This window comes from Microtus pennsylvanicus, chromosome 2 (genome assembly GCF_037038515.1).
Source record: "Microtus pennsylvanicus isolate mMicPen1 chromosome 2, mMicPen1.hap1, whole genome shotgun sequence".
Classification (NCBI taxonomy): Eukaryota; Metazoa; Chordata; class Mammalia; order Rodentia; family Cricetidae; genus Microtus; species Microtus pennsylvanicus.
In genome coordinates, this window is record NC_134580.1 from 108,303,275 (window position 1) to 108,328,212 (window position 24,938).

At 47.0% G+C, this 24,938-nt stretch overlaps 1 protein-coding gene across 1 annotated transcript; it reads left to right on the top strand.

The window, feature by feature from the left end:
• Positions 1-1,868: 1,868 nt before the first annotated feature.
• Tgm3 (transglutaminase 3) lies at positions 1,869-21,698 on the top strand. The gene is made up of 8 exons (XM_075962150.1): positions 1,869-2,040; positions 2,139-2,274; positions 9,137-9,240; positions 10,710-10,955; positions 14,559-14,867; positions 17,285-17,442; positions 20,522-20,655; positions 21,043-21,698. The coding sequence occupies exons 2-8, from the start codon at positions 2,237-2,239 to the stop codon at positions 21,188-21,190; spliced, it is 1,137 nt and encodes a 378-aa protein (XP_075818265.1). The 5' UTR covers positions 1,869-2,040; positions 2,139-2,236; the 3' UTR covers positions 21,191-21,698.
• Positions 21,699-24,938: the final 3,240 nt, after the last annotated feature.

The following is a 24,938-nucleotide window of genomic DNA, read 5'->3' on the forward strand; positions in this document are numbered from 1 at the left end:
GATGCCTTGGCTTAATTGGGGAGGACTCTCAAAACAATGGGATCCAGAACAAAGGCTTACAGGAAAGAAGTGAGGCGGACCCAGAGATGCTCAGAACCAGATCTGTAAGACCCAGAATAGCCAGGACAGAGAATGGACTAAAGGGGACTGGGCAGAACCTCACAAAGCAAGGAGCTTGGATAAAGGGGTGGTCAATGAAAACAGATTAAGTAAAACTCGCGTTCAGGGTCACTTAAGAAGCCACGTTTCCTGCCAGCACTTGGAGTACGTGAGTCGGACCTGGAAGCCGGCCGGCTCCCTCAGTGCTGACTCACTCCCAGCCTGGGGCCAACCCACTCTATCTCAGAGCCGATTTCCTCAGACGTGCCTCCCTGATGCTCTCTCCAGACCCTCCTGTTGGGCTGGGTCAGGCCAGGAGCTAATTATGGTTTATGCAGAACTTTGAAGTGCTGGGCTTTGAGCCAGCAGGGACCTACCCTGAAGCACCCGTGACCCAGGAGCCTGTGAGCTGCCGCTCTTCCACATTCAGGGCCACCCTAGCTGGCGTGGCACCATTAGAAGTGAGACAGAGCTCACCTCTGCGCTGGGGCTTCGGGAAGGCTGGTGGCTTGTCCTGGTTTTTCTGTGTCTGCGTCCACTCTCGTAAGCCTGGTACACCCACGTGCTCCAAAGAGAAGGGGCGGATCTGATGGGCTGAGAAATCTATGATGTCTCAGTCGAGCCTCTCACTGTATGGTTGAGATAAAGAGTAAAGTTTAATGGAGTCTAAAAACTGGACGGCTGGGAAGGTTCCTCTGGGCTTCAAGTTTTCACTTCCCCTGTACTGGAATGGGAAGGCCTAGTGGTCAGGGAGACAAACTGACTCCCAAGATCACCAAGGAAACGGGCGACAGGTAGGGCTTCTGAACTCTCCCTCCTGTCTCATCTGGAGAGATGAGAATATCTAAAGAGGCATGTGAGTCTGTACTGCTTGCACTGGGGATCGAACCCAGGACTGCTCACCTATCCCATAAAGTACCCTACTACTGAGATACCACAGGCTAGACAAGTACCCTACTACTGAACTACATCCCCAACTCTCTTTTGTAATTTTTATTATGAAGAAATCCAGGCCTATAGAAAAGTAGAGAGTAACACACAAGTCCCTCCACATCTGCCGTCACTTCCGACAATTGTTCACCGAAGGCTGGTCTCACTTCCTCTCTGACCCCTTCCCCACAGACGACTTGATGGATCCAGCATCCCATCCTTTGAGATGGTTTCATCTATAAGAACTTCATGTTTGTCTCTAAAAGAAATGGAGAAGGAGACTGCGGTCCCCTGAGTCCTCGCCCAGGGTCCTATCACAGTTATGTCCCTTACACAAGCACCATGCTTAAGCTGAGTGGATCAATGAACAAATTAATGAATGAACGAAGAAGAAAGGAACAGCAATATTCTGTCTTTATTTTTTTCTAAGAAGTTATATGTTAAAGTTCTAATGTAATTTCGGGTTCATACACACACACACACACACACACCAGACACACACACTTCAAACCACAGGCACCACCCACACCCCCAAGCAGACAGCCATTGTCTTCTGCAAAGAGGACTTCTGGGCCCAGTCTTGTTGCTGACAAACTGTGGAGTCCCCTACTTCTGTATCGTCCTGCAGTACAGAATTGATGTCATTCAAGAGCAATCAAACATTCATGAGCTCCACTCCCCCTGAGAGATTTGTTACAGTTTTCGTGACAGAAAAGTGCGCTCAAAACCCCATGGCGTCCCCATCTCCCACCCAGCATTCTGAATCCTGGAAGTCACTCCTATGGGAAAGACATGGTATTGATTCACTTGGATGTGGGGGTGTTTCTACACAGATCAATAGCAATGATGACAACGGGGTTCTTGCTGGGAACTGGAGTGGCAATTATGCCGGTGGTCTGGACCCCAGGACTTGGAATGGCAGTGTGGAGATCCTCAAGAACTGGAAAAAATCTGGCTACAGACCAGTTCAATATGGCCAGTGCTGGGTCTTTGCTGGGACCCTCAACACAGGTATGTGGGTGGGGTGTGGCTTTTATGGGTGGTAATGGGGCACGTTAACATACTATCGTCATCACGGCCAGCATCCTCACACTGACCTTGGTTTGCAGTGCTGCGGTGCTTGGGGGTTCCCTCTCGGGTGATCACCAACTTCAACTCAGCTCATGACACAGATCGCAACCTCAGTGTGGATGTGTACTACGATGCCATGGGAAATCCCCTGGAGAAAGGCAGCGACAGTGTGTGGTAAGCCATCAACCACCATTTCCCTGGGCATAGAGCACCAAGTTTGAGCAACCTCCTTCCCCAACCTTCCCCAGCTTGCCCCAGAGCCCAGCTACACGCTAGGATTGGAAGGGAAGTAACTGCGAGGCAGGCATGGTTGAGAGCAGAAATGCGGCCGGTACTAATCCTGTCCCTCATGAGACCTGCATTGCAGCCCGTAGAAGGGTCTGATGCCGGTAGAGGACAGAGCCAGAAATCCAGACCATCCTGGGTTTGTAGAGTCCATTAGTCCTGGTCCCACTTGAGAAGTTAAAATCCTGTAGCTACTGATTTTCCTACAACAGCAACCAAACACCAATTTATTTCTATTCAAGCAACCAGATGACTTAAGGTGACTTAAGAATATTTTTTTCCTTCTCCAGGGGTCACTTTGTCTTGTTGTTGTTAGAGCTGTTGTTCCTTGTATTTCCTTTTTTTTTTTGAGACTGAGAATGACTCCGTAGCCCAGGATAACCTCAATTCATGATCTTCCTGCCTCAGCTCCTGAGTGCCGAGATTCCAGGTGTGCACCATCACGCACAGCTTATCTTCTTAAACACGACAAAAACAAAGCAATGCATTTTCTCATAGCTTATATATATTTACTATGCATCTTAGTTGACAGAATGAAGACATTTTATTCTGGGTTGCAGGTGAAAATAAGAAAACTTTTATGTTTAGGTATCATATATTTCTAATTATAAATAGGCCATTGTCACAGGTAGCAGGCCATATGCACACATATATAATTTATAATAGATGCCGACTAGAAGAAGGTTATATAAAACTTAGAAATGTATAACTACTTATAGCAATGTGTGTATGATATATATGCATATTATTACAACCATTTAGGGTTATACCATATGATAGATTATTATCAGTTGTTATCAGTTGAAAATGGTGTATGTGCATAGATAGCTGAGAGTCTCTATAGCCCCACACTCGTAGTCAAGAATCCATTGCTTGAATCAGTTTCAAAGGACACATATGCACAACTGCTCGTGAGGGTCCACGTGGCTAGGTAAATTTTAGAGCTGATAGCACTCTTGTGCAACTTTGAGATTGTTTATATAACATATTATTATTTCCGGAATAAGAAGGTCCACCTTTTCTGAGCTGTGTTTAGTCTGATAGAATAAAATGAAGTGAAAATAGAAAAAGTGGGGAAAGCTGTTAATGCAAATAAATAACCCCGTGTCATCAACTGAACTAACAGAAACATCCCCTCGGCTCTACAGGAGAGTGAGCTCGCATAATCCACCCACAGTCACAGGGCTTGAGGATGTTTCCCAGGGGATGGTGTTAGGATGTTCCCCCTTGCTTTGCAGATATACTGCCTTCTCTCTAGAGACATCAATACTTAGAACAAGGGTTTTGTTTTCCAGCTTCCCACAAATGAGTATTTTTCTATTCTTCTCTAGTTTTGCTTTGTTATTGTGTCTGAAATCTCCTCACAGTCAGTTCCAAATATTGGGGGAACAGCACTCCACTATAAGAGGAAGACAACTGGCTACCCAAGGGCAGCCTTCTGTTTAGCCCATCCATGATGACCCTGCACACCAGGAACTGCAAGGAGATCAGATAGCTTAAGTCCGGGTTCCTCTACTGAAAGAATTCACAGCAGTGTTGGGGACAAGGGACTGGGGTATTGAGTGTAGCTACTTAGCAAGGCAGCATAGCATTTGATGTCCAGGCCAGTGATTCAGAGTAAGCCCTGGGAGAGAACCCAGGGAAGGAATCCTCTAGAGAACCTTCAACAAAACAGAAAGGTAGGGCTTTTAAATTGCATTTATTTTCTTGCCAGCTTAGTAATTTATTCGAAATATAATCACCTGTAAGACAAACAGGGCCCGATAGAGACAGACCTGGGTAGCCCCACTGTCATTTTAGAATCAGGCGATTCCTGTCCCTTGTGCCCTCCTACTCTTTTAATGGATCCCTTCTCAGAAGGCAACAGGAATGGCATCCTCTCCCCACCCTACTCCCTAACAGCTGGGTGTGGAGAACCAGGTTTAGATGGTGTTAGAACAGAGAGCCCTGAGCCTTGTTTTCAGATCTGCTACTCACCTGCTATAGATGTGTGCAAGCCTCCTAGTCCTTCTCTTCCCACGTTTCTCCTCCAGGGAAGCATAAGAGCTGGTCTAGGACTCGATTAATATTCAGACCTCTTGCCAGCTCTTCTGAGTTGCAACAGCATTGTTATTCTGAGACCATGTGTTTGGTATGAGATCTAGCTGCTCCCTCCAGAGACCCACACATCAGCACACCAACAAGGGCAGACTTACTTCCCTGTTATAATAAGCACGGCTTAATTTTAGGCAGAAAGTTCTTGGGTCTAAATCTTTGTATCATGAATATTGGAAGCTTTCAACTCCTATCCACATGAGCCCTAAGTTATGGAAAGTGAGGATCAATTTGAGTTGCTTAGCAACAGTAACGACAGTCAGTACACGGTGGTGTGCCAACGAGTGTGCTCGGTGCTAACGTTTACACTTCACAAATCATGAGATAGGTGTTATTATTTTATTATTTTAAGGCCCAACTTGCAGTTGAGGGGCTGAGGCACAGAAGGGTTGAATACTTTTCCCAAAAGACATAACTAGAAGGCAGAGATGGAATTTGAACTCAGGCAGGTTTGAAAACTACAAAGCACCAGAGAACGCTGTTGCTATTATCCCTGACTAAAGCCTCCTAAACCCAACACGCCTATCCTGGTATTTTCCAAAGGGGGGCAGCCACCGTGGTGTGGTGGGTGGGATCTGCTTGGGCTGGATGCTGTCTGACCCACTTGGATGGAAGAGCTGGCTTCCTTGGCTCACATTAAACACTAAGTGGCACTTCCTAATAAGACCAAACATGTCTCGGGGCTGCCACAAAGAAAAATGACTTGCCCAAAGTCACACTGTAAATTTGTGACTAATCTAGAAATAGATTATAATAGGTCTCTACTACCAGAAAGCACATGAGGTCTAGAATCTGAGGGCGGGTCCTGGGCATCTTACAGAGAGCCAGCTCTCTGTGAATGAATGATTTCCACACCCACAGACTCAAGCGACTGTGAACTGCAAGTGTGTTTAGGCCTTTGGTGATTTTGTCTGTCTGAACACAATAGGCCTTTCCTTTTCATTATTTTCTAAATATTATATTTAGAAATATACCACATTTATATTATATTAGGCATTATAAGTCATCTAGAGATGATGTCAAGAATATGATGCTACACATAGATTATGTTGGATGTTATGTCTCTTTATGGAAGGGATTTGAGCACTGCAGAGTTTGGTACCCGAGGGAATCCTGGAACCAGCCCCTTTATGGGCTGTAACTTCTCTAAAGATGGGCAGCTAGAGACAGATACTCTCACTATCTAGAGTGGCTTAATTACTTGTTGCTGTTTCTATTGTCTGTTTTTTTTTTTAAAAAAAACCCACAAAAACTTAGTTTCCCACCTATAAATTGAAGGACTAGGCCAGGAATCCTCTGCAATTTCTTCCAGGCTTCCTTTTAATCCCACGCCCAGCCTTCTATGGAGCACACCCTTGCCCACTGGTGCTGCTGGGCCTCCTCCTTGGTGAGGACTAGCCAATCTTATGGACCATTTGAAAATGGACTTCCTGGATCTTTATGAAGATAATTTTTATGACTTTTTTCTCCAGTTATAGGAATTTTCAAAACCTAAGAGAAGCAAAACTCATCTATGACCCTATTGCTCACACATTTTAACATTTGATAGTTTCCTATCCATTCCTTAGTGTCTTTTTATTGATTATAGAATGAAGGTAATACATTTTGCAAAGTTCAAGATAGAACATGTGACAGATGCTGTCTATTACTTCTCATATTTGGAAGCCAGTCTCTTCATGACCTCAGTCATAGGATTTGTTTGTTTTTTAGGATAGGTACTTAGCCTAGAGTCTTTAATTTGTTTACATCTATTATTTGTCTAAACAGCCTGTGTCTATGGATGGATGGATGGATGTTTATATGTGAGGGCATATGTGTGCCACAGTGAGCCTGTGAATGTCAAAGGACAACCTGTGGGAATCAGATCTGTCACCATGTGGCTTCCAGGGATGGAACTCAGGTCATCAGGCTTGGCAGAAATCACCTTCGCCCACTGAGTCATCTCTCCAGCCCTGAGCCCAGCATCTTTCATGCTAGGCAAGCACTCTACCATTGAGCTCCAGCCCTAAACATACTCTCCTGCCATTGAATATCCTCCAAAATGAAATTATTTTAAGTGTAATATAACTCATCATATATTTAAACCATTTCACTTTCCCTACTAATATTATGATATTTCTATTTTCTCTCCCTTATATTTGAATTGAAATTCACTCCATGTAAGATGCTAGATCACTTCTCTTGGTGCCATAGTTTATAAATTGTCAAAAAGGGATGGTAATTATCTCCATTTCATACAGTCACTGATTAAAGGAGTTAATGCAGAGGCAGGGCTGTATATCAATGGTAGAGTGCTCACCTAACATACACAAGGTCCTGGGTTTGATCCCTACCACCACACACAAAAAGAGTAAATATACTAAAGGCAGTTAGAGGACTAAATGTTCTATGTTCACGCTATTTTGGCTTTTGTATATATTTTATAGTATGCATTTGTTTTCTAGTCATGCAAGTAATGAACAACTTTCCTGATTAAAAAATGAAACACTACAAAGTAATGTAAAATTTGTTTTATATGTACTGTATATATCATAAACTGTTAATTTAGCTAATACAATTGAATCATTAGAGACTAATTCGGTTCAATCTTTTCCAATGATGGAGACCAAACCTAGACCCCAAGCTTCTGAGGCAAGTGCTCCACCTCTGAGCTAAGTTCCTAACTCCTCTACAATTGTTTTTAGTGATTTTATTATTACCCTGTGTGTGTTCACGAGAGGTGGGCTGGGTGGCACTGAGCATACGGGTAGAACAGTGATGTGGAGCTGACTCTTTCTCCTTCCGCCTTTACATTCTTCCAAAGATCCGATCCAGGTTGGCAGTGTTGCATGGCAAATACCTTTGCCCACTGAGACATCTCGCCAGCCGCAAGGGATTTTAACTGAAAAGGATTCATACACACTCGTGTACATGTGGAGATGTGCACACTGTTTCCTAACCTGATTTTTAATTAGGTTTCTGCTTTCATTGTAGAACACCTAATTGCCAGCTGATTTGTTTGTTTGTTCGGTTGGTTGGTTTTGTTTGGTTTGGCTGAATTGGGATTTCTTAAGGGGGTTGTTTGTTTGTTGCTAGTTTTTTGTGGGGTCCGTTTTGGTTTTGAGATGTGTGTCACTGCATAGCCCAGTCTGGCCTGGAGTTTACAGTCTCCTGATTTGGCTTCTCGGGATTACAGTGCGCACCATGCACACACAGCTTGCGTTTGTTTTTCTTACTTTATGCAGTCCTTTAGAGAACCCCTCCTTGTTAAATGCTAGCTTTTGCTCGTCATTTATTTTACAGCTGTGTGATATTCCATTTATAGCTGTGCAACATTTTTTCTGGTTATTCTTTTATTGGCCAGTTTTTCCTCCAGCATTCTTGCTCTCACGAGCAATGCTGGACTGGAGTTCTCTAGCCTAGATGACTGTGCATATTCATAAAAATTCCCCCTGGAGAAATCCCTCATGGTGGAAATACTGGCTTAGTGAATATGCAAATTTTTTTAGAGATCTTAATACTCATTGCCAAATTGCCCTCTGCAAAGGTCATAGCAATTTAAATCCTCGGTAGAATGCAGTAACACTTGCTTTCTTAACTGAAAGTGCACAAGGCTCCCAGCCTAGACTTTAACCTCTGCTAGGCTAGCAGGTAGAATCTGCATGGCTGTCGCTGTTTCTCTTTGTCATTTTAATTTGCTTTTAATAGCAGTGAGGTTAAAACTATTGTCATATACCCAGTCATCATTTATACTGCTTAATAAAACCGTCTTTATTGGCATGTTTTTCTTTTCTTTTTGTTTTTATTAATATGTAAGTCTCTGTCTGGCATCTATGTTGTGCCTGTTTCTCTACTTTATTGGTTTGTTTTTTTTTCCGTCTCTTTTCCCTCTCCCATTTCCAGACTAGATAATCCAAGTGATCTGCAGATCTCTCTTCGAGTGTGTTTATCCTTCCCCTGTTACAGCTCTTCCCCTAATAAACTCCCCCAGTCAATTATCCAATTTCAGATATCAGGGAGGTTGCATTTAAAACTTTCCATTTGGTTCTTCAAAAATATTTCTGTCTATCCACCAGAAGCTCCTCTTTTCGTTCTCTGTGGATCTATTTCCCTTTTTGTCATCGATTCTGGCACGGTAGCTGCTGGGAGGGCCTTGCCTGACAACTCCAACATGTGACCGATTTCTCTCTTGAGGCCAAACTAATGTAATCGCTGGTCCTTTGTATGTTGCGTGACCTTTGTTTACCCTAGGTGGGACAAATGACTGTATCCCTTTGCTGTGTAGCAGCAAGATTTTTGGGAGACCCAGATCTGAAACCCCCAGCATAGTGGGGGCAGCTCAGTTCCATAATTTTCGCTGGACTGCTTGGTCTGCCTCGTGAATACAAGGTTCACCCAGACATGTGAGCAGCTTATAGGTGAATTTGGGGTCCTTTTCCTTGAATCTTACTTTTCAGAGCAGACCCCTCACTCCCCTCCATTGACCCGAGCTGTGGCTCCCGTGTCTCTGAGCCTCAGTTCACAGCCCTCGGAGAAGGATTTCTGGGCGAGGATGCCCAGCAAGGCCAGCAGGATCTCTGGCACAGAGTCCGCACCTTCAGGGAGGAACTAGGCGCTGCATTGTTTGGTGGGAGATGTATTGTTGCCACTCACTAGTTTCGTGGGCTTCTGTCTGCAGGAATTTCCATGTCTGGAATGAAGGCTGGTTCGTGCGGACTGACCTAGGCCCCTCATACAATGGATGGCAGGTGCTGGATGCCACCCCTCAGGAGAGAAGCCAAGGTAATCCCTGCTGGAGCTCGGCTCTGTTATTTACAGGAGGGAGTAACCCAAAGCCCTCTCTAGCTCCCCAATGCACAGTGGGATGAAGGTTTTTTTTTTAACTTATGTTGTATTGCCCGTGCTGCTGTTTAAATGGACACCTCCTCTGCAGCCCCTCCAGCTGCTGCTACCACTGAAGAACCCTAGCATATATATGGCAGGCAATGGGGAAAAGATACCCGCCCTTGTCAATAATTACTTCCTACCACTGCCACCGAAAGCATGGTCCTCCCAGGGCAGAGGCCCTGCGGATTCAGTCCTGTTATTCTTTCTGGGACAGGCCTGCCCAAGGCAATAGCTGCAGCTTCTGCTCCTGTATGCCTTCTGGCAGGCTAGCCTCCCCTTTAGACCCTGTGCCTTGTCTTTCCCAAGGGCCCATGCACTCACTTTCGTCTCTTACCTCTCTGGAGTTTTTCATCCTCTGCCTCTAACCTCTAGAGAAGCCTGTCTTGACTGTTAATTTCATTTTGAGTTGTTTCTTTCAAACAATAAAAATGTATAAATTAATATATACTATGTATATAAATAATATACATAAATAATTGAAAGTATGAGAGCAGCTCAGAAGTTATGAAAGGATTTAGAATAAAAATTCAGTCTTATTGTCACGTTAATGTCCCTACCCTGACCTTGCTAACAGACACCCTTTTGTAAACTTGGGGCTAGAGGGGAACCTTTTGAATATTTTCTAGCTACTTTTTAGACTTTTCAGTGCAACTTGTGAGAGGTCATAAAATCAAGTTAATGAATTGTAACCATGCCAAGAAGTAAAAACAAAACGGAATAGAAAGGAGAATAAAGTATCAGAACCAAGACTAACTACTGACCCACTAATGTCTTGCGTGTGCCAAGATATCAGATTTACTTTCTGTGATTTATGGTTTAAAAAATCTGGGTCACTCTTTCCCCCGAGTATAAAAAATTATGTGTGTATCTTTTTGCTAGTTTTATAAACATATGGGTGTGTGTGTGTGTCCATATAATCTACCTGTGCTGAATACTGGAAGAGAAAATGAAGGTTGGGGTTAGGACGCAGAGGCACGAGGAACTCCATGCACTAGATGTTCAGGAAAGACTTCTAGAAATGGGCGGTCAGTGCATCTCTGGGCCACGGTGAGTTCAGAGGCAGAAAGGCAGCGCTTCACAGCAAGACCAGACTGGCATTAGAGCGCCAGCCCAGGTGACACACACGTAGGACATTCAGTTCAGCCTGTCTTAGTGGAGCTGGACCTGGGACTTGGTACAGAGTGATGGTGGTGGGTAGCTGTTCTACGTCAGTGGGTCACGGTCTGGGCTGCACTTTGGCTGAGGGAAAGGCGGAAGGCTGACATGCTGGCAGAAGGCCCTCGGAAGCAGTGCCTAGGCAGGCTGGAAGTGGATAAGCTTAACCATGGTTTGCACGCATCCAAACTCTGCGTCTTGGCCGCCAGGTGTGTTCCAGTGTGGTCCCGCTTCCGTCAATGGAATACGAGACGGTGATATAAACCTGAATTTTGACATGGTCTTCATCTTCGCGGAGGTCAATGCCGATCGCATCACTTGGATCTATAATAGTAGCAATGGCAGCCAGAAGCAGAATTCTTTGGACACTTACTCCATTGGCAAATACATCAGCACCAAGGCCGTGGGCAGCAACTCTCGCTTGGATGTCACAGACAAGTATAAGTATCCAGAAGGTAAGATTGGTGCTGACAGAGTGATGTCACAAGGAACTTAGTGATGGGCGGACAGCTCTGGGAATGACAGGACAAAAGTCCTTTACCCAATACCTCTACAGTTCAGTCTGTTCTGTACAACTGGTAGGGTGTGTCTCTCTACCATCGAGTGCTCAACTGCTTTTTTCCAGTGGGGACAGAAACACCAAGAGCAGCTAAAACACGAGCTACACAGCCACAGAGCACAGACAGCTGTCAGCCCAGCCCACCTCCAGAGGTGATCCTTTCTCAATTGCACAACTGAACGAATGTCACTATGATTGAACATCACAGGGAGAGGCGTGGTTCTCAGGGCTTTGGGACACATTTTTCTATTAGTCCATTTTGCCTCCCAGAACATAAACAGAAAATGCCATTTTGACAAAAAATAGACGAAGAAATCCAGGAATGTGGGCTTATGCCATATACATTCATAGTTCCCATCCCCTAAGAAGCCCAGAGGTATGGTCACCTGAAGAGGCAAACGCCATGGTCCCTGAAATCTCCATCCTCTGTAGTCGCCTTGGAAGGCCATGTGCTGTGAAGCTACCTTATCTCTATTAGAGTTGCTTTGGGAACCCGGAGCACCAGAGTTCTCAATGACGGCAGGAGTTCTCCATCTGAAGGTGGAGTTCCACTTTAGAAATAGCCCAGGGGCATTTGGCTGTGGCTCTAGCAGGCCACAGGCGCTCTACAGTGGGTTGATACTTCACTCTTCCCAAAAGACCTGAAAGTAGTTGACTCACTTGATCCGCAAAGTCAATTTCTAGGAAGGGAGCAAAAAAGCGCCCTTCTAAATGTGCCCGCAGTGCCCCTAAAATCAGACGAAATCTCTGACAACTAGTGGCTGCTGCTGTTGGCTGGAGTTCACAGAAGGAGAAAACCGGCTCCAGGAGGTGGAGTCTGGCTCCAAGGACAAGGGCATCCACACCAGGTACCAGTGGATGGACATTTTGCAGGTTGTCCTCAGCCAATATATACTCCTGAGTCTGTCAATATGGAAAACAAAAACAAAAAACAAAAAAAAATCCCAGTGAGATTGTCTATAACTGAAACCCACTTGTTTGAGAATGGTAGCGCATTGGAAGAACACACGCACCGTAGAAAACCATCGGTCTCTTCAAAGGGGTTGAGGTGAAGAGAATGCTTTCAGAGGAAGAAATGAAGACAATGTCATCAGATGTTTTGAGATGGTACTTTTTGGCCAAGGTGGTAGCTGTGCAAGGTTGAGCAGACAATTGCAGGGCAGATGTCTTTGTGGTTCTTTTGGGTCGAGTTACATTTGTGGCCTCTGAAGAAGCTCGTGGTTCTAGTAGTCTTTTTGCCAAAGCAGCTATCAGGCGTTTATGAAAAGGACTCTTCCCTTTGTAACCTCTCGGCTTCAAGTATTTGTTTATCTTTGTCACGATTGGCACAAGTGATTCTATTTCGATTCCGACGACTTTCTGAATGCCTACTGTCTGAATGCCTACTCCAGGTACCTTGTAGATAAAACACAGCAGACGCTATCACTGGAGAGGCAAGTTCCAGAGTGGCATTTTCAGTGTCATGATGTAAAGCAAGTGTAGAAAACAGGAAACAAATAAACCAGGACGGAAGGCGACTCTCGGTCCTACCTCCCACTTATAACAAGCTTGTAGGATCTCCGGTTCTCTTGTCCCTTTGCCGGTAAAACGAGAATAGCCATGCCTCTCTAGGGTTGGTTCTCAACACAAACATGTACATAAAGTGCGAAGTGCAGTGCTTGGCACGCAGCAAGGACTTAGTGACTAGGGATGGTGGTCTTCCATCATTGGATGTCTGTGCTCTCCCTAGAATGAGGCCTTTCCATAGCCTGTTTTGCTCAGGTACCTTTTACCAGGTTGTCTGAGCCTGTGAGAGTCCCTATTACTCTCACTCTTTGATCCTACCTCTCCAGAAATCTAGCAGCTTCCTAAGCAATAGAGAGGGGCCCACAGGACTCCTGGCAGCACCTCAGCTCCTGCACGACAAGATGGAGCAGCTGTGTGATGTATCCAGATCTTCTTGCCTAATGATGCCAGTTGGTCTCAGAGGGCCCCAGGCAGGAAAAGCTCATAAAATGGGTTGCTAAGCATTTACACAATAGCAATGCTGTGCTGGGAAAACAGCAGCAGGAAGCATAGTCTTGAGTAAGCCCAGCGGGTGACCTATATAGGCTCTGGAACCTCCTTGTGCAAAAGCCTGCTCCAAGGTCTCAGGCACAGAGGCTCAGAAGCTCGGTACAGCCTTCAGCCCTGGGTGTGGACTGAGAACTCAGCAAGAATGGAAGGGCATCCAGAGGAACCTGGCCCTCCAGGAGCTGTCAAGCCTGGTAATCCAGCTCCCTTCTTGCAGCAGGGGACAGGGGAGGATCCTTGGACGAGGCTGCGGATCCCTGGAGATGAGGCCATCCCTTCCTTCATCCACATTTCAGAGTAGTCCAAACCAGCAGCTTCTCTTAGCATGAGCCTCTGAAGTCCCTGCCAGGAAATATACATAATTCATGGAAAGGACTTGCTAACTTGGAGAGCACCCATCGTAAGCCTTCTGGTTTACCTTGAAATGCTCACAATGGTTGGAAAAAGCCTAGGGGCCACCAACATGGCCCACAAATGCCAACACGGTTACTCTTCTGTCTTCTTGGGAAGCCGGGATCTTCTGCTGTATGGTACTTATGTCTTCAGGTCAAGGCAGGGAACCAGAAGGGAACTGCTTAGTCAGCTGGGCTTGAAGTAGTCTGCTCTGTTCTCAGTGTACCACAAGCCTTTTTAGGGTGTCACCAGGGTTCTCCACGCACTGCTTCTGCTGTCAGAGTCAGCAGCACCCACAGCCTGGGTCTGAGTCGGGAAAGGCACCCTCCTAGATTAGCCCTTGCCGTTTGGAGAGTCCAAATTTCTCAGCAATTTGGAATTTCTAACTAGTCATGACTTGGGACCTTATCAGTCACAGGAATATCTTGTTGACTTGTACAGACAAAAGTGTCACCTTCTGACTCCCATAGTTCCTATAGACACAAGACAGGGGCACAGGGGAAGGGTTTTGAAGTTCTCTCACGTAACTTTGATTTTGCTTATGGATTCATTCTAAGACTCCTTGGCTCACTTTGTTGCTTATTTATAAATGATGGTCCTTCAAGGCTCACAAAAGACTTTTCATCCAAAGAAAGAGAAAAGAAGTGAGAAAGAGATGGAAGGAAGGAGGAGGGAAAGGAAGGGAAGGAGGGGAAGAGGAAAGGAGGGAGGCAGAAAATGAAAAAAATCTAACTTAAAGAAAAGAAAGGATGATACCCCAGAGTGCTTATTTATAGGAACTGACCCAGCTTTCCCTGTGGTTTCCTGACAGTGTAGACTTGATGGGGAAAGGACCAGGGACTGGTTGGTCTAGAAGCCTTATACTAGGAAGTGTTAATGGAGACCTTACAAGATCAGACACTTGCTGGGAGCAACTTGGACCCACAAAAGGGGTGTCAATGTTAGTTCTAAGTCACTTTCGGGTGTGGGGTTGGATATACCATCCATTGTCTGAATAGCGGTCACATCCCTGAGGTGTCCTTGTTTTGCTTTTGTTTCTTTTACCAACTCACAGGTTCCAGTGAGGAGAGACAAGTGCACCAGAAGGCTTTAAGTAAACTGAAACCTAATGCATCTTTTGGCCCCACGTCTGCGAGAGATTTGGCAGGGGAGGAAGGGGCTCCCAGCATTTCTGGGAGGTTCAGGGTCGTTGGAGCACTGGCAGTGGGCAAAGAAGTCAGTCTGGCCCTGATGCTCAAAAACCTGACAAGAGATAGGAAGACAGTGACAGTGAACATGACAGCCTGGACCATCGTCTACAATGGCACCCTTGTCCACGAAGTTTGGAAGGACTCCGCCACAATATCCTTGGATCCCGAGGAAGGTAACTCATCCTGTTGTTGTTGGGACTCAATAAGCCCGAGGAGCTGATCACAGAAGGGCTCCTGCTGGGCTTTGGGTGAGTCAGTTCACTACGGGTGGAGTAATGAATGGCCTCCATGGGTAAGCCTGAGTTCTGATGCTCTGGACGTTGCTGTCCTATGAGCAAGGCCCGTCATTGGGGTGCTAACCTCATATTATGACACCCTAGCAAGGGAAGAAGGGAGGCTTTGGTAGCCACAGCGCAACGTCCTGTACAGGTCTGTGTGCTACCCTGCATGATTTTCATAGTAAATGTGACCTCATCTGACCTTCTAGATGAGGTGGACTTCAAGTCCTATGTTACAGAGTCCGACATAAGGCTTCAGAGACTTGGGACTTGCTTTGCCATAGTGGTTATGGGTTGAGGTCTTGGTCCTTGGTTTCCTGAGGTTAAACCCAATGTCACCTCTTATTTTTGTTGCTGCCACCCTGCTCTCATCCCCCAGTCCTATTGTCTGTTTGGCCTTGGGTGGCCTGCAATCTATTCCAGGATCTTAAACCCTTGCCCCACGTTGCCCATAGCGCCCAAGGTCTGAGTGCCATTTCTTGACTCCTGATGACAGTGACAGATTTTCTTGGAGATCTAAGCTTTTGGGAGGTTCACTGCTGCTTCAGGGCAGCAGAGATGGGATGGGAACAAGGTGGAGCAGAGGGAGGTTGGTTCCATGGGATTAGAGCGCAGGTGTGCCCACACTGGCAAAATCCTTGAGCTGTTATGAAAAGTTTAGGCTGACAAAGCAGATCAGCAAGGGTGGGGTGGCTCTTTGCCTCACACCAAGAATTAATGGAAACTGATTAATTATACGGCCCATCTTGGAAGAGTGCCAAGAGAAAGTGAGCTCTGTTACCTTCACCGAAAGGTACACACATTACAGTTTGTCTTCCAGCAGAAATTTCAATATCAGAAACAACTGTTGCTATTATTTGCCTCTGACACTTAAAAAAAAAATAAAAGGAGCCTTTTCGTTTTGGTGGTGGTGGTGGGGAAACCTAGGGATGGAACTCGGGATCCCCTGAATGGTAGACAAGAACTCTAGCAAAGATACAGCTCTCACCCATGAAGCCCTATTTCTGTAGGCCAGAAATATTCCATACGAAGGAAAAAGTATTTTAATTCTCTGTAAAGACAGCAGAAAGGAATGAAAGCAGGGAGGAGGCAGGTGAAGCAGTCCTGGAGTCCCAGTGCTAGAGGACTTTCTGGGTAAGCCTGGGTGAGTCTCCTTCCTTTCTGAGCCTCAGAGTTGGACCACTGAGAAGCGGGGATCAACAGACCCAAGGAGGTCTTCTCCAGCTCCTGCCAGTTCTTCTCATCTGAAAGCTGAAGGAGCTTTCCCCTAATTAGCTGTCTTACCCCCAGGCCACCAAGAGCAACTGTGGGAAGGGAGAGCAGTGTGCAGACTGTCTGAAGGAAGAAATCCCTGCCGTCTACAGTGGTGGGAAAGTGGGGTGGAATGTAGCTTGCTGATAGGATGTGAGCTTAGCCTGCACGAGGCCTTGGATCCTGTTCCCAGCGCCACAGAGAGAGTCCTCAGGGCCTAGAGAGATGCTAGAGGAGGGCGTTCCAATGAGGAAAAACCACAAGGCAAAGTGTGGTGGAAACATGCCTGATTTGCATACAAAATGATAAGAAGGTGCGGGGCGGCTTTTTAGGGAAGCAATGCCTTTTGGACAGTTGGGGCAGGGACAAGTTAAGAGTCGGGACTTGCTCCCTAAGGCAGCAGGGAAGCATGGGAGTTGTTTGCCATGAAGCACAGGAGGTTCACCATGACTTAGAAGAGACTGCAGTCTTTAAAGTGTGCCTTGCTGGTGTGTGTGCAGCTTCAGTGAGGGGGAGCCAGAGAGAGGAAGGAAGTCAAGGGCCCTGTCACACTGGAACGGCAGCTTATTGGATAGCTGGGAGGACTGAAGCATTAATTTGGCCGAGGCCTCGGCTTCCCTTCCCAGTCATTCCTGGGTTGCCATCCTTATCGCTGCGGCCATTAGGCAATCGGTTAGCATCCTTGTTCTTACCCTGTCCCTTAGAAGGAAACACATTCTCTAACATCCCCCAGGCCTGGGAGGGGCATCTGTACTTCAGCTCAGCAAGTCCCCCCTTTTTGGAGTCTGCTTGTTGGCTTGAATCCTGGCACCTCCCCGATCCCTATTCTGGAACACATACACATACTGCTAAAACACATACTGCTAAAAATCCAAACCAAAACCAACACACACACACACACACACACACACACACACACACACACACCACAAGATCTGAGCAATGAAAGTAAATAGGCTACTGATCCTCCTACAGGCTCAGCCCACCATAATTCAGTTCTAAAGACGATCTCAGAGCCCATCTTCGCCCTCAGATCGCCCACTCCCTGCTCCTCCTTTCAGAAATACAGCATCCTGTGAAGATCGCGTACTCTCGGTACGATAGATACCTGAAGGCGGACAACATGATCCGAACCACAGCCATATGCAAGGTGACAGATGAGGCTGAGGTGGTGGTGGAGAGGGACGTCATCCTAGACAACCCCACCCTGACCCTGGAGGTAAGAGGATGTGGGGAGTGCCTCCCCCAGACACCAGGAAGTGAGCAGAAAAGGCTGATTTTCCCTAGGGGTGTACACAAGACCCTCTTGTGGATCAGGCCGCACCTTCACCTACTGTATCTATACATAGCGTTTGTCTCTTCCTGTACAATCCCACTTCCGGCTTCCTATGCGCCCATTGTGTAGGATCCAGGTAATTGTGTCCACCTTGGTCCCACCTCTTCTAAGCTGCCCATAGCTCCCAGGGTTCCCGGTATCAAGAGGGAACCCAGGGTGTCCACTTTGATGCAGGCTCCTATTTCTCTGTGCAGCTAACCTTTTGCTGTCTGTTTGGTCCAGCTGTGTTTCAGGACAGCAGCAGTCCCACCTCAGGGGCCAGACAGTCACCGTGGGGCATTCGTCCCAACCGTGGGCCTTGCACCAAAGTGACTTGGCCTTACAGCTGGGCTCCAGTATTTATCAATGTGGAAAGTGAGCAGGTCCTTTAGCCAAGTCCGCTGCTCCAACTCTGTCAGAGAGAGAAGACACTCCCCCTGGCAGGGTGTCACTTCCTCAGGGTTAGCATCTCTGGATAGCTCTTCACAGTCAGGCCTGGTCACCAGTGACACAGCCTCAGAACGTTCTAAGCATTCGTCCCAGCTAAAAACAGACCTTTGTATAACAATTTGTCCCCTTATCTGTTAGTCAACGCCATCCTGCCACACAAACTTCATAAAACAGAAGCAGCGCCCTCTGTGGGTCCCAGCCACAGCCGAGCTAGTCGCCTGCCCTTCCGCCCTTCCCAGAGGGAAGCTGTTGGCCATCCCTGCATGGTGCAGCCCCTCTTGCTTCACAAGGCATTTCAAAGATGCGATGGACAGTTGAATGTTGTCTTCCACTCCCTAAGCTGGGGAACAACGCTGGGCAGTGACCAGCTTGGCTGTAAAAACATCTTGCCCAAAAACCATGAGCGTTTAAATTAAGTCAGTTTTCCCCATTTTACTCCCTAATCCTCAAATATCCTTGGAGTCATCTTTTATTCATATATTCAATTTTGTTCAACATTTTTTAGATTTCCACATGATGTCTAATTTATCTTTAAAGATACTATAATGTCTTTATCACTGTACCCAGTCAAGAAGTAGGCTGTACTGAACTTCCTTGGGCCTTTTTATACGAGACACCCAATTTTCCACATTTTCCCCTCTTTTGGAGCTTCTAGAAAACAGGGATATTTTTGTCCACTAAACAAGTCAACATGTGGTTCACTCAGAGCAGTCAGAGTTCTAAACTCATAAAGAAAGTCTATAAAAAGAGAATTCGCTGGGTGAAATTCTGTTGGCTCCTCTAATGCTGATTGGTGGTTAACACGGGTTAACACGGGGACCTTAGACAATGAGTTCGGAAATAAAATCTGAGTATTTTCCCAAAGGGGTGCGAATCTGCAAGTTCATGGCTAGTGGTCCATATCCATCCAGTCTGTGGATGCATTTATAGAGCCAGATTATACATAACCATAAAGATAAAGAAACAGATATTTGAACACAGAGAAACCCTGTCTCAAGAAAAAGAAAAGAAACAGATATTTGAAAATGTAAATGAGTGTGTTTATAGACTTGGCTAATAAACAACAATTAAGATAGCAAAATATACAGATGTATAAATTTAATGTCAGCAAGAAGAATCTGGTACTACTTATGGAGCATTGTCATACATTAATAGCATAAAACTATGCTTTTCTCTTCAAATTATTACAAAAACCTTGAGTTCCAGGAGAGAAATTATAGTAATCGTGGCACTTAATATGCCTCACTTATTCACAATGTGCTGCTCTGTGTTAAAGCCTGTCAAAAAACAGCCTAGGCTTTGGGGCAGGAAAGTCCTTCTTTTTCCCAGTATGTGAGTTTCCCAAGCTGTCAAATCAGTCTGAGCTTGGCCTTTGACACTATACAATGGCAGCCATGAGCACTTATGACAAGGGAAAGAAACTCACAAACCCAGCAATCTCCAGTGTTTCTCAAAGGAAGAAAAGAGAGAAATCTGCCAGTCACACAATTTCAACATCTATTTCCAAAACGCTCGCTTCCTTTTTCCATGACATCATTTGTTCCTAGCTAGAAGGGGAGAGATAAGTAATTATCCCTCTTGCCGGCTATGTCTGCCCAGATTCGAAGCTGATGCTTATCAGATAAATGACAGTCTCCACCTTTTGGGGTGAATAAGTAGTTTGTGTTGCTTATATGACCCCAAATCAAGACATCATCCCCTGTGACTCCAGCCAGGTCAGTGTTGGAGCCCTGCCAAGACCGCAACGTGACACATAGGAATTGTCTGGGCTCCTGAAGCTGGGAAGGAAATTGGCAGCCTGTGTGTCACCACAGAAAAATAGCCTGTTTGCCCCAATTCTTGTGATCAAGTGCAGAAGGGACCATGGCTGTGAACCTCTACCTGAGTCACCTTGGGAGTCTTTGGTGTATCCTCAGTAGCTGGCATCTCCCAGGAATGACTTTAAGGGTAAAAAAAGAAAGACAACCACTAAAGGGGCTGGAGAGATGGCTATTTAAGCAAGTACTATTCTTGCCCATGTTTGGTGCCCAGAACCATGGTCACAATGGCCTTTAACTTCAGCTCCAAAGAGCCGAGGTCCTCTTCTAGCCTCTTGAAAGGCCAGAAACCACACACACACACACACACACACACACACACACACACACACACAAACGAAATAAAATTTTTCTTAAGGAAAAAAAATAATCAAAAGGTTCAGGAAAAGTAACTGGCAGTGGGCTGTCTTTGGAAGGAGGAGCTGCCCTTTCTGGAGGAGCTGAGGCCGTGAGTTGTCATATTATTGCTTCCAGTCACAGAGGACAGCACAGGTCCCCCTCTGAATCTGTTTCCCACCACAGCGTAGGGATAATAGTGATGTCTTGCTGCCACACGTGGGTTAGGAGAGCACCTGATAGTTGCGGCTGAATGAAACGCCCTTCCCTCCTACATCCTAGACCTTGTTCCTCTTTCACCCCGTCACCATGCTCAGCTCTCCCAGGGCAGCAAGCAGGGGCCATACAGGTAGCACCCTGACTCATGGAACCCCCTACAGGTGCTGGAGGAAGCTCATGTGCGGAAGCCCGTGAACGTGCAGATGCTTTTCTCCAACCCCCTGGATGAGCCAGTGAGGGACTGCGTGCTGATGGTGGAGGGCAGCGGCCTGCTACGTGGCAACCTCAAAATCGAGTAAGTCCCGGGTCTAAGCAGCTTTGTAGGGATGGCCGGATGTGGGACAGGTGGGCCTGCCCTGGGTCTTTAAGTAGGACAGGGAGAGCACCCCATGGCCTCAAATCTTCATTCTTTGTGGGGCTTGGTACCCAAGGATCTTCATTTGCATTTTGTTTGGAGTTCATCAAACTTGAAGTCCTAATTGCCAGTGCTAGAATCTGATCTTTAGGGCTTAGCTTCCTGCCTCCCCACCAACTGGAAGTCACAAAGCTGAAGGAACCCAGGTTAGCAGAGGCAGTTAGAGAGAGAGGTGAAGAAGTGGTCGCTTTGCCCGACACCGCTAGAGCCAAACTTGGAGCTCTCCGGCTTTCACATCAATGCTTAATCCGTATCCTTCCCCATCAGTGTGCCAGCCCTGCGTCCCAAGGAGAAGTCCCGGATCCGATTTGAAATTCTTCCCACCCGGAGTGGCACCAAGCAACTGGTCGCCGACTTCTCCTGCAACAAATTCCCAGCCATCAAGGCCATGCTATCCATTGATGTGGCCGAGTGAAGGACCCGGCGGCGCTCCCACAGACTTGGGAAACACAGACCAGACAGGGCTCTCCTGGGGAGTGAAACTGCTGTCTGTGCTGTCCAGCTTGAGAAGCCTTCTGTGTCCCCACGGCTGCCAGACATGGACTTCTAGCGAGCCCCCACCCAACCCCTCTCACCTCAAGCTAGGCCAGATCCACCCTGGTCTAGGACTTGATCATTTTTGCACATGTCCTCCTTGCTTCCCTTGGAGCCCTTGGCCCTGCTGATCTCTCGCCCCCATCAATGCTGTGGAGAGAGCAGCGGCGCCTCCCCTAGGGACTCAACGCACCTTGGGAAGAAGCCAGCCTGGACTGTTTGCTGATCCCTAGCCTGCAGTTGGGATATCCGTTCCTCCCTCAGCCTCCATGGAAGGCAAGGAGTAGTTGAGTTAATCACATAACACAGCACTCACACCCTTACCGTCAAAATAAATGTTAAACGATGCAATCACACAACGCCGATTCCACCGTATAGTCAAAATAAATGTTAAGTGCAGGCAATCATACCACGCCGGTTCCATCCTTACAGTCAAAATAAATGTTAAATGCGTGCAGTCATACGATGTCAATTCCATCAGACTGCACTGCCTCGAGTGGTGAAGGTAGGGAGGGACTGGGGTCACCTTGTCTAGAGACGGACTGGATGAGGTGGCCTTGTCTCCTGTGTATCCCTGTCCATAGGGAATGTGCTTGTCTTTGTGGCTTCAAGAGACAAAACAGGGGAATGCTGTAAGCCAGTTCAAACTTCCTAATCCGTATATGAGGTTGCCTTGGCAGGGAGTTCCTTGTAAAGGCAGGTCCAATACTGTGCACTCTCAGGGAACTCCTTCAGGACCTGTGCATGAGCCCCAGGTCGAGGATTTCAAGGTCTCCTGCTGTGCTGTGTTAGTCTGTGCCCTGTTGCTCTAACAAAATGCCTGAGGCTGGGCAATAGCCAGATAAGAGGATTAGTCTGCTCACAGTTGGGAGAGCTAAAAGTCCAAACTGCACCGTAGTAGCTCAGGTAGAGATGTCATTGTGGGTGGCATACATATATACAAGAAGAAAAGTCATCTAATACGAATGAAAAGTCAGAGTAGGGCAAGGCCAGTCCCTCTGTCTTGTAACAGTTCAGTCTTACAATTCAGGGTCCTGTAAGAGCTGGCTATCCCTCCGGGAAGCAGCACCCCTAATGGCTGCCCGCTTGCCCTTTCCCAAAGCTTCCTATTGCCTCTTAACATAGCCAGACTGAGGACTGGGCTTCTGGCTCATGAGCCTCCAGGAAAAACTCAAACTGCATCAGAACTATAGCTCCCTCCTGGGCTAGCCTCAGTAGGAGTCTGTTGTCAGAGAGCCACATGACTGGCTTATGCGAACGCTTGTGCAAACTCAAATGACTCCCCAGCATTTGCCCATTGAAATATCCCCAACAACTAAGCACATGCCTGCATTCCCAGCTCTTGGGAGGTGTGATAGGGAGATCATGAGTTCAAAGCCAGCCTGAGCTATAGAGTAAAACCCTGTCTCAAACAACAAAAATGGCCTCAAGCAGACCCCATAATTTTCCTGTCATTGTTCTGACTAATCCCATTCGGGCAATTATGTTTTATCTTTCCAAATTTCAGTAACCAGTCCATTCTAGATAGAAACTGCCACGTCACGTCTAGTTCAGAGCCGGCTCCCCTTACACTCAGCTCAGGCCTCCCCCATGCTTGTGAAGGAGAAGCTATCCTCTCCTTCCTCCTTCTCCTTCCTGTTGTTCCACCTACAGAGTTAGAGCAGGCCGGAAGTCACAGAAAAATAACAAAAGTCTACTTTCACTGCCACATGGCCAAGGACCTCATTTGCGAGCAGGTGTTGAAGCACAGGTTTTGTCTACGGTGCGCTCTCTAACACAGGCAGTGTGGCCTTGGTCCAAGAGGTGCTCCTGCTGTCCCTAGCTTCCCTAGAAGAGGCCAGAAGCACTTTTGTGATGGCTGCAGCCCAGGTCCGCTGGCCCAGGAGGCTCACATCCCCTTGCCCCACTAGTGAGTAAGCGTCACCAAGCACGCTGGCCTCACCAAGCATGCCGGCCTCTTTCCCCTAGTCAAGCTGCTCCCACACCCCGATTCCTGGGTGGCAGGGTGGCGGTGGGAGCCAGGGAGACCAACAACAGAATCTGTATCCACACTCGCTCCCTATGCCAAGCTCTCCCCAGGACTCCCACCTGGCCATGACTCTGATGACCGAGGGCAGCTGAGCCCTAAGTCCCTGCCGCAGAGCAGGTCCCCAGCTGTGCAGGATAAGTTTCTGTCTCTGGCTACAAACTCCACAGCTCCCTCTCTCTTCCGGCCACTCCTGGGGCCTGCCCTTCGCCTTGAGTTAAGTACAGGGATATCCATTGTGTCTCAGGCCCAGTGAAGGCCGAAGTAAAATAGACAGCCAACTGCTCTGGTCTCTGCAAGGAAAAGCCAGGGATTTCCATGACCTCCCACTCATAGGAGGCTTGTCTAGACTGGTTCCTCAAGCACCAGGTGAGCTGCGCTTTCCAGTTACCCACTTTAAGCCTGACTCTACTGTCAGGGGTCAGACAGCAAAACCAGCACCAGCGTGATGACTGCCTATGGCTCCCTGCCTTCAGGGAGGGATGTAGCATTAAAAATAATAATAATCTATGCCAGGTGTCTATCCAACTCAGCCACGGGTGTCCTGAGAAATGAATCTACTAAACTTCTCGCCCTACCTGAGCTCTAAACAGTTTTGGAAATATAATAGATCTGGAGAGGTGGCTCTGTGGTCAGGAGGAATTGCTGCTCTTCTACCTGGGTTTGATTTCAGGCCATGTGGTGGCTCACAACCATCCGCAACTCCAGTTCCAGGGGATCCGATGCCCTCTTCCGGCCTCCACAGGCACCAGGCCCACATGTGGTGCACAGACAGACACACGGCAAAACATCCATAAACCCAAGATTAAACTTTTATAGTAAACAGTATATCAGACAGGTGGTATCTGAGATTATGTATTTTTATGTCTGTTCCTGTCCCACTGGCTAGAACTTAGTAACATGGTCACAGTTAACTACCAGGTCAGCCGGGAAGTGTGGCCATCAGTTAGAGGGACTTTCACTAAGCTAATACATATAGTTTCTACCACTATAGCAAAAAAAGGTGACCACTAGCCACCATGACTCTATTCCCTGACACATGGGCCATGTGGGACAAGGACATGCAGAAAACTCAGAGAAGCCAGGAGCACCAAAAGAAAATGGAATCCTTCATACCTGATTGTTCCAAATTACCTACTAAGCAATTCTCCACCCCCTGTCCCTGCACGGGCAGAGACAAGCTTCACACTTGCAAAGGAGGAATTGTCCCTTGTAGAGAAGAGGCCTTTCCCCTTGACAGATGCTGCTTCCCTTTTTTAATTAATTAATTAATTTTTTAAAAATTATCTTTTTCCATTATACATACCAATCCAAGTTCCCACCCCCTCCCCTCCTCCCATTCCCTCCACACCCCTCTCACCCCACCCCCATCCAATCTTCAGAGAGGCACACTGCTTTGGGGAAGGTCCAAGGCCCTCCCTACTATATCTAGGCAGAGCAAGGTATCCATCCAAAGAGAATAGCTTCCCAAAAAGCCAGCACATGCAGTAGGGATAAATCCTGGTGCCACTGCCAGTGGCCCCTCAGTCTGCCCCAGCCATACAACTGTCACCCACATTCAGAGGACTAGTTTGGTCCTATGCTGGTTCCTTCTCAATCCAGC

Coding starts and splice junctions, on each gene's coding strand:
- Tgm3 (XM_075962150.1), top strand. CDS start 2,237: ATGGGAAATCCCCTGGAGAAAGGCAGCGACAGTGTGTG. Junction 2,275..9,136: donor AAAGGCAGCGACAGTGTGTG/GTAAGCCATCAA, acceptor TTCTGTCTGCAG/GAATTTCCATGTCTGGAATG. Junction 9,241..10,709: donor CCCTCAGGAGAGAAGCCAAG/GTAATCCCTGCT, acceptor CTTGGCCGCCAG/GTGTGTTCCAGTGTGGTCCC.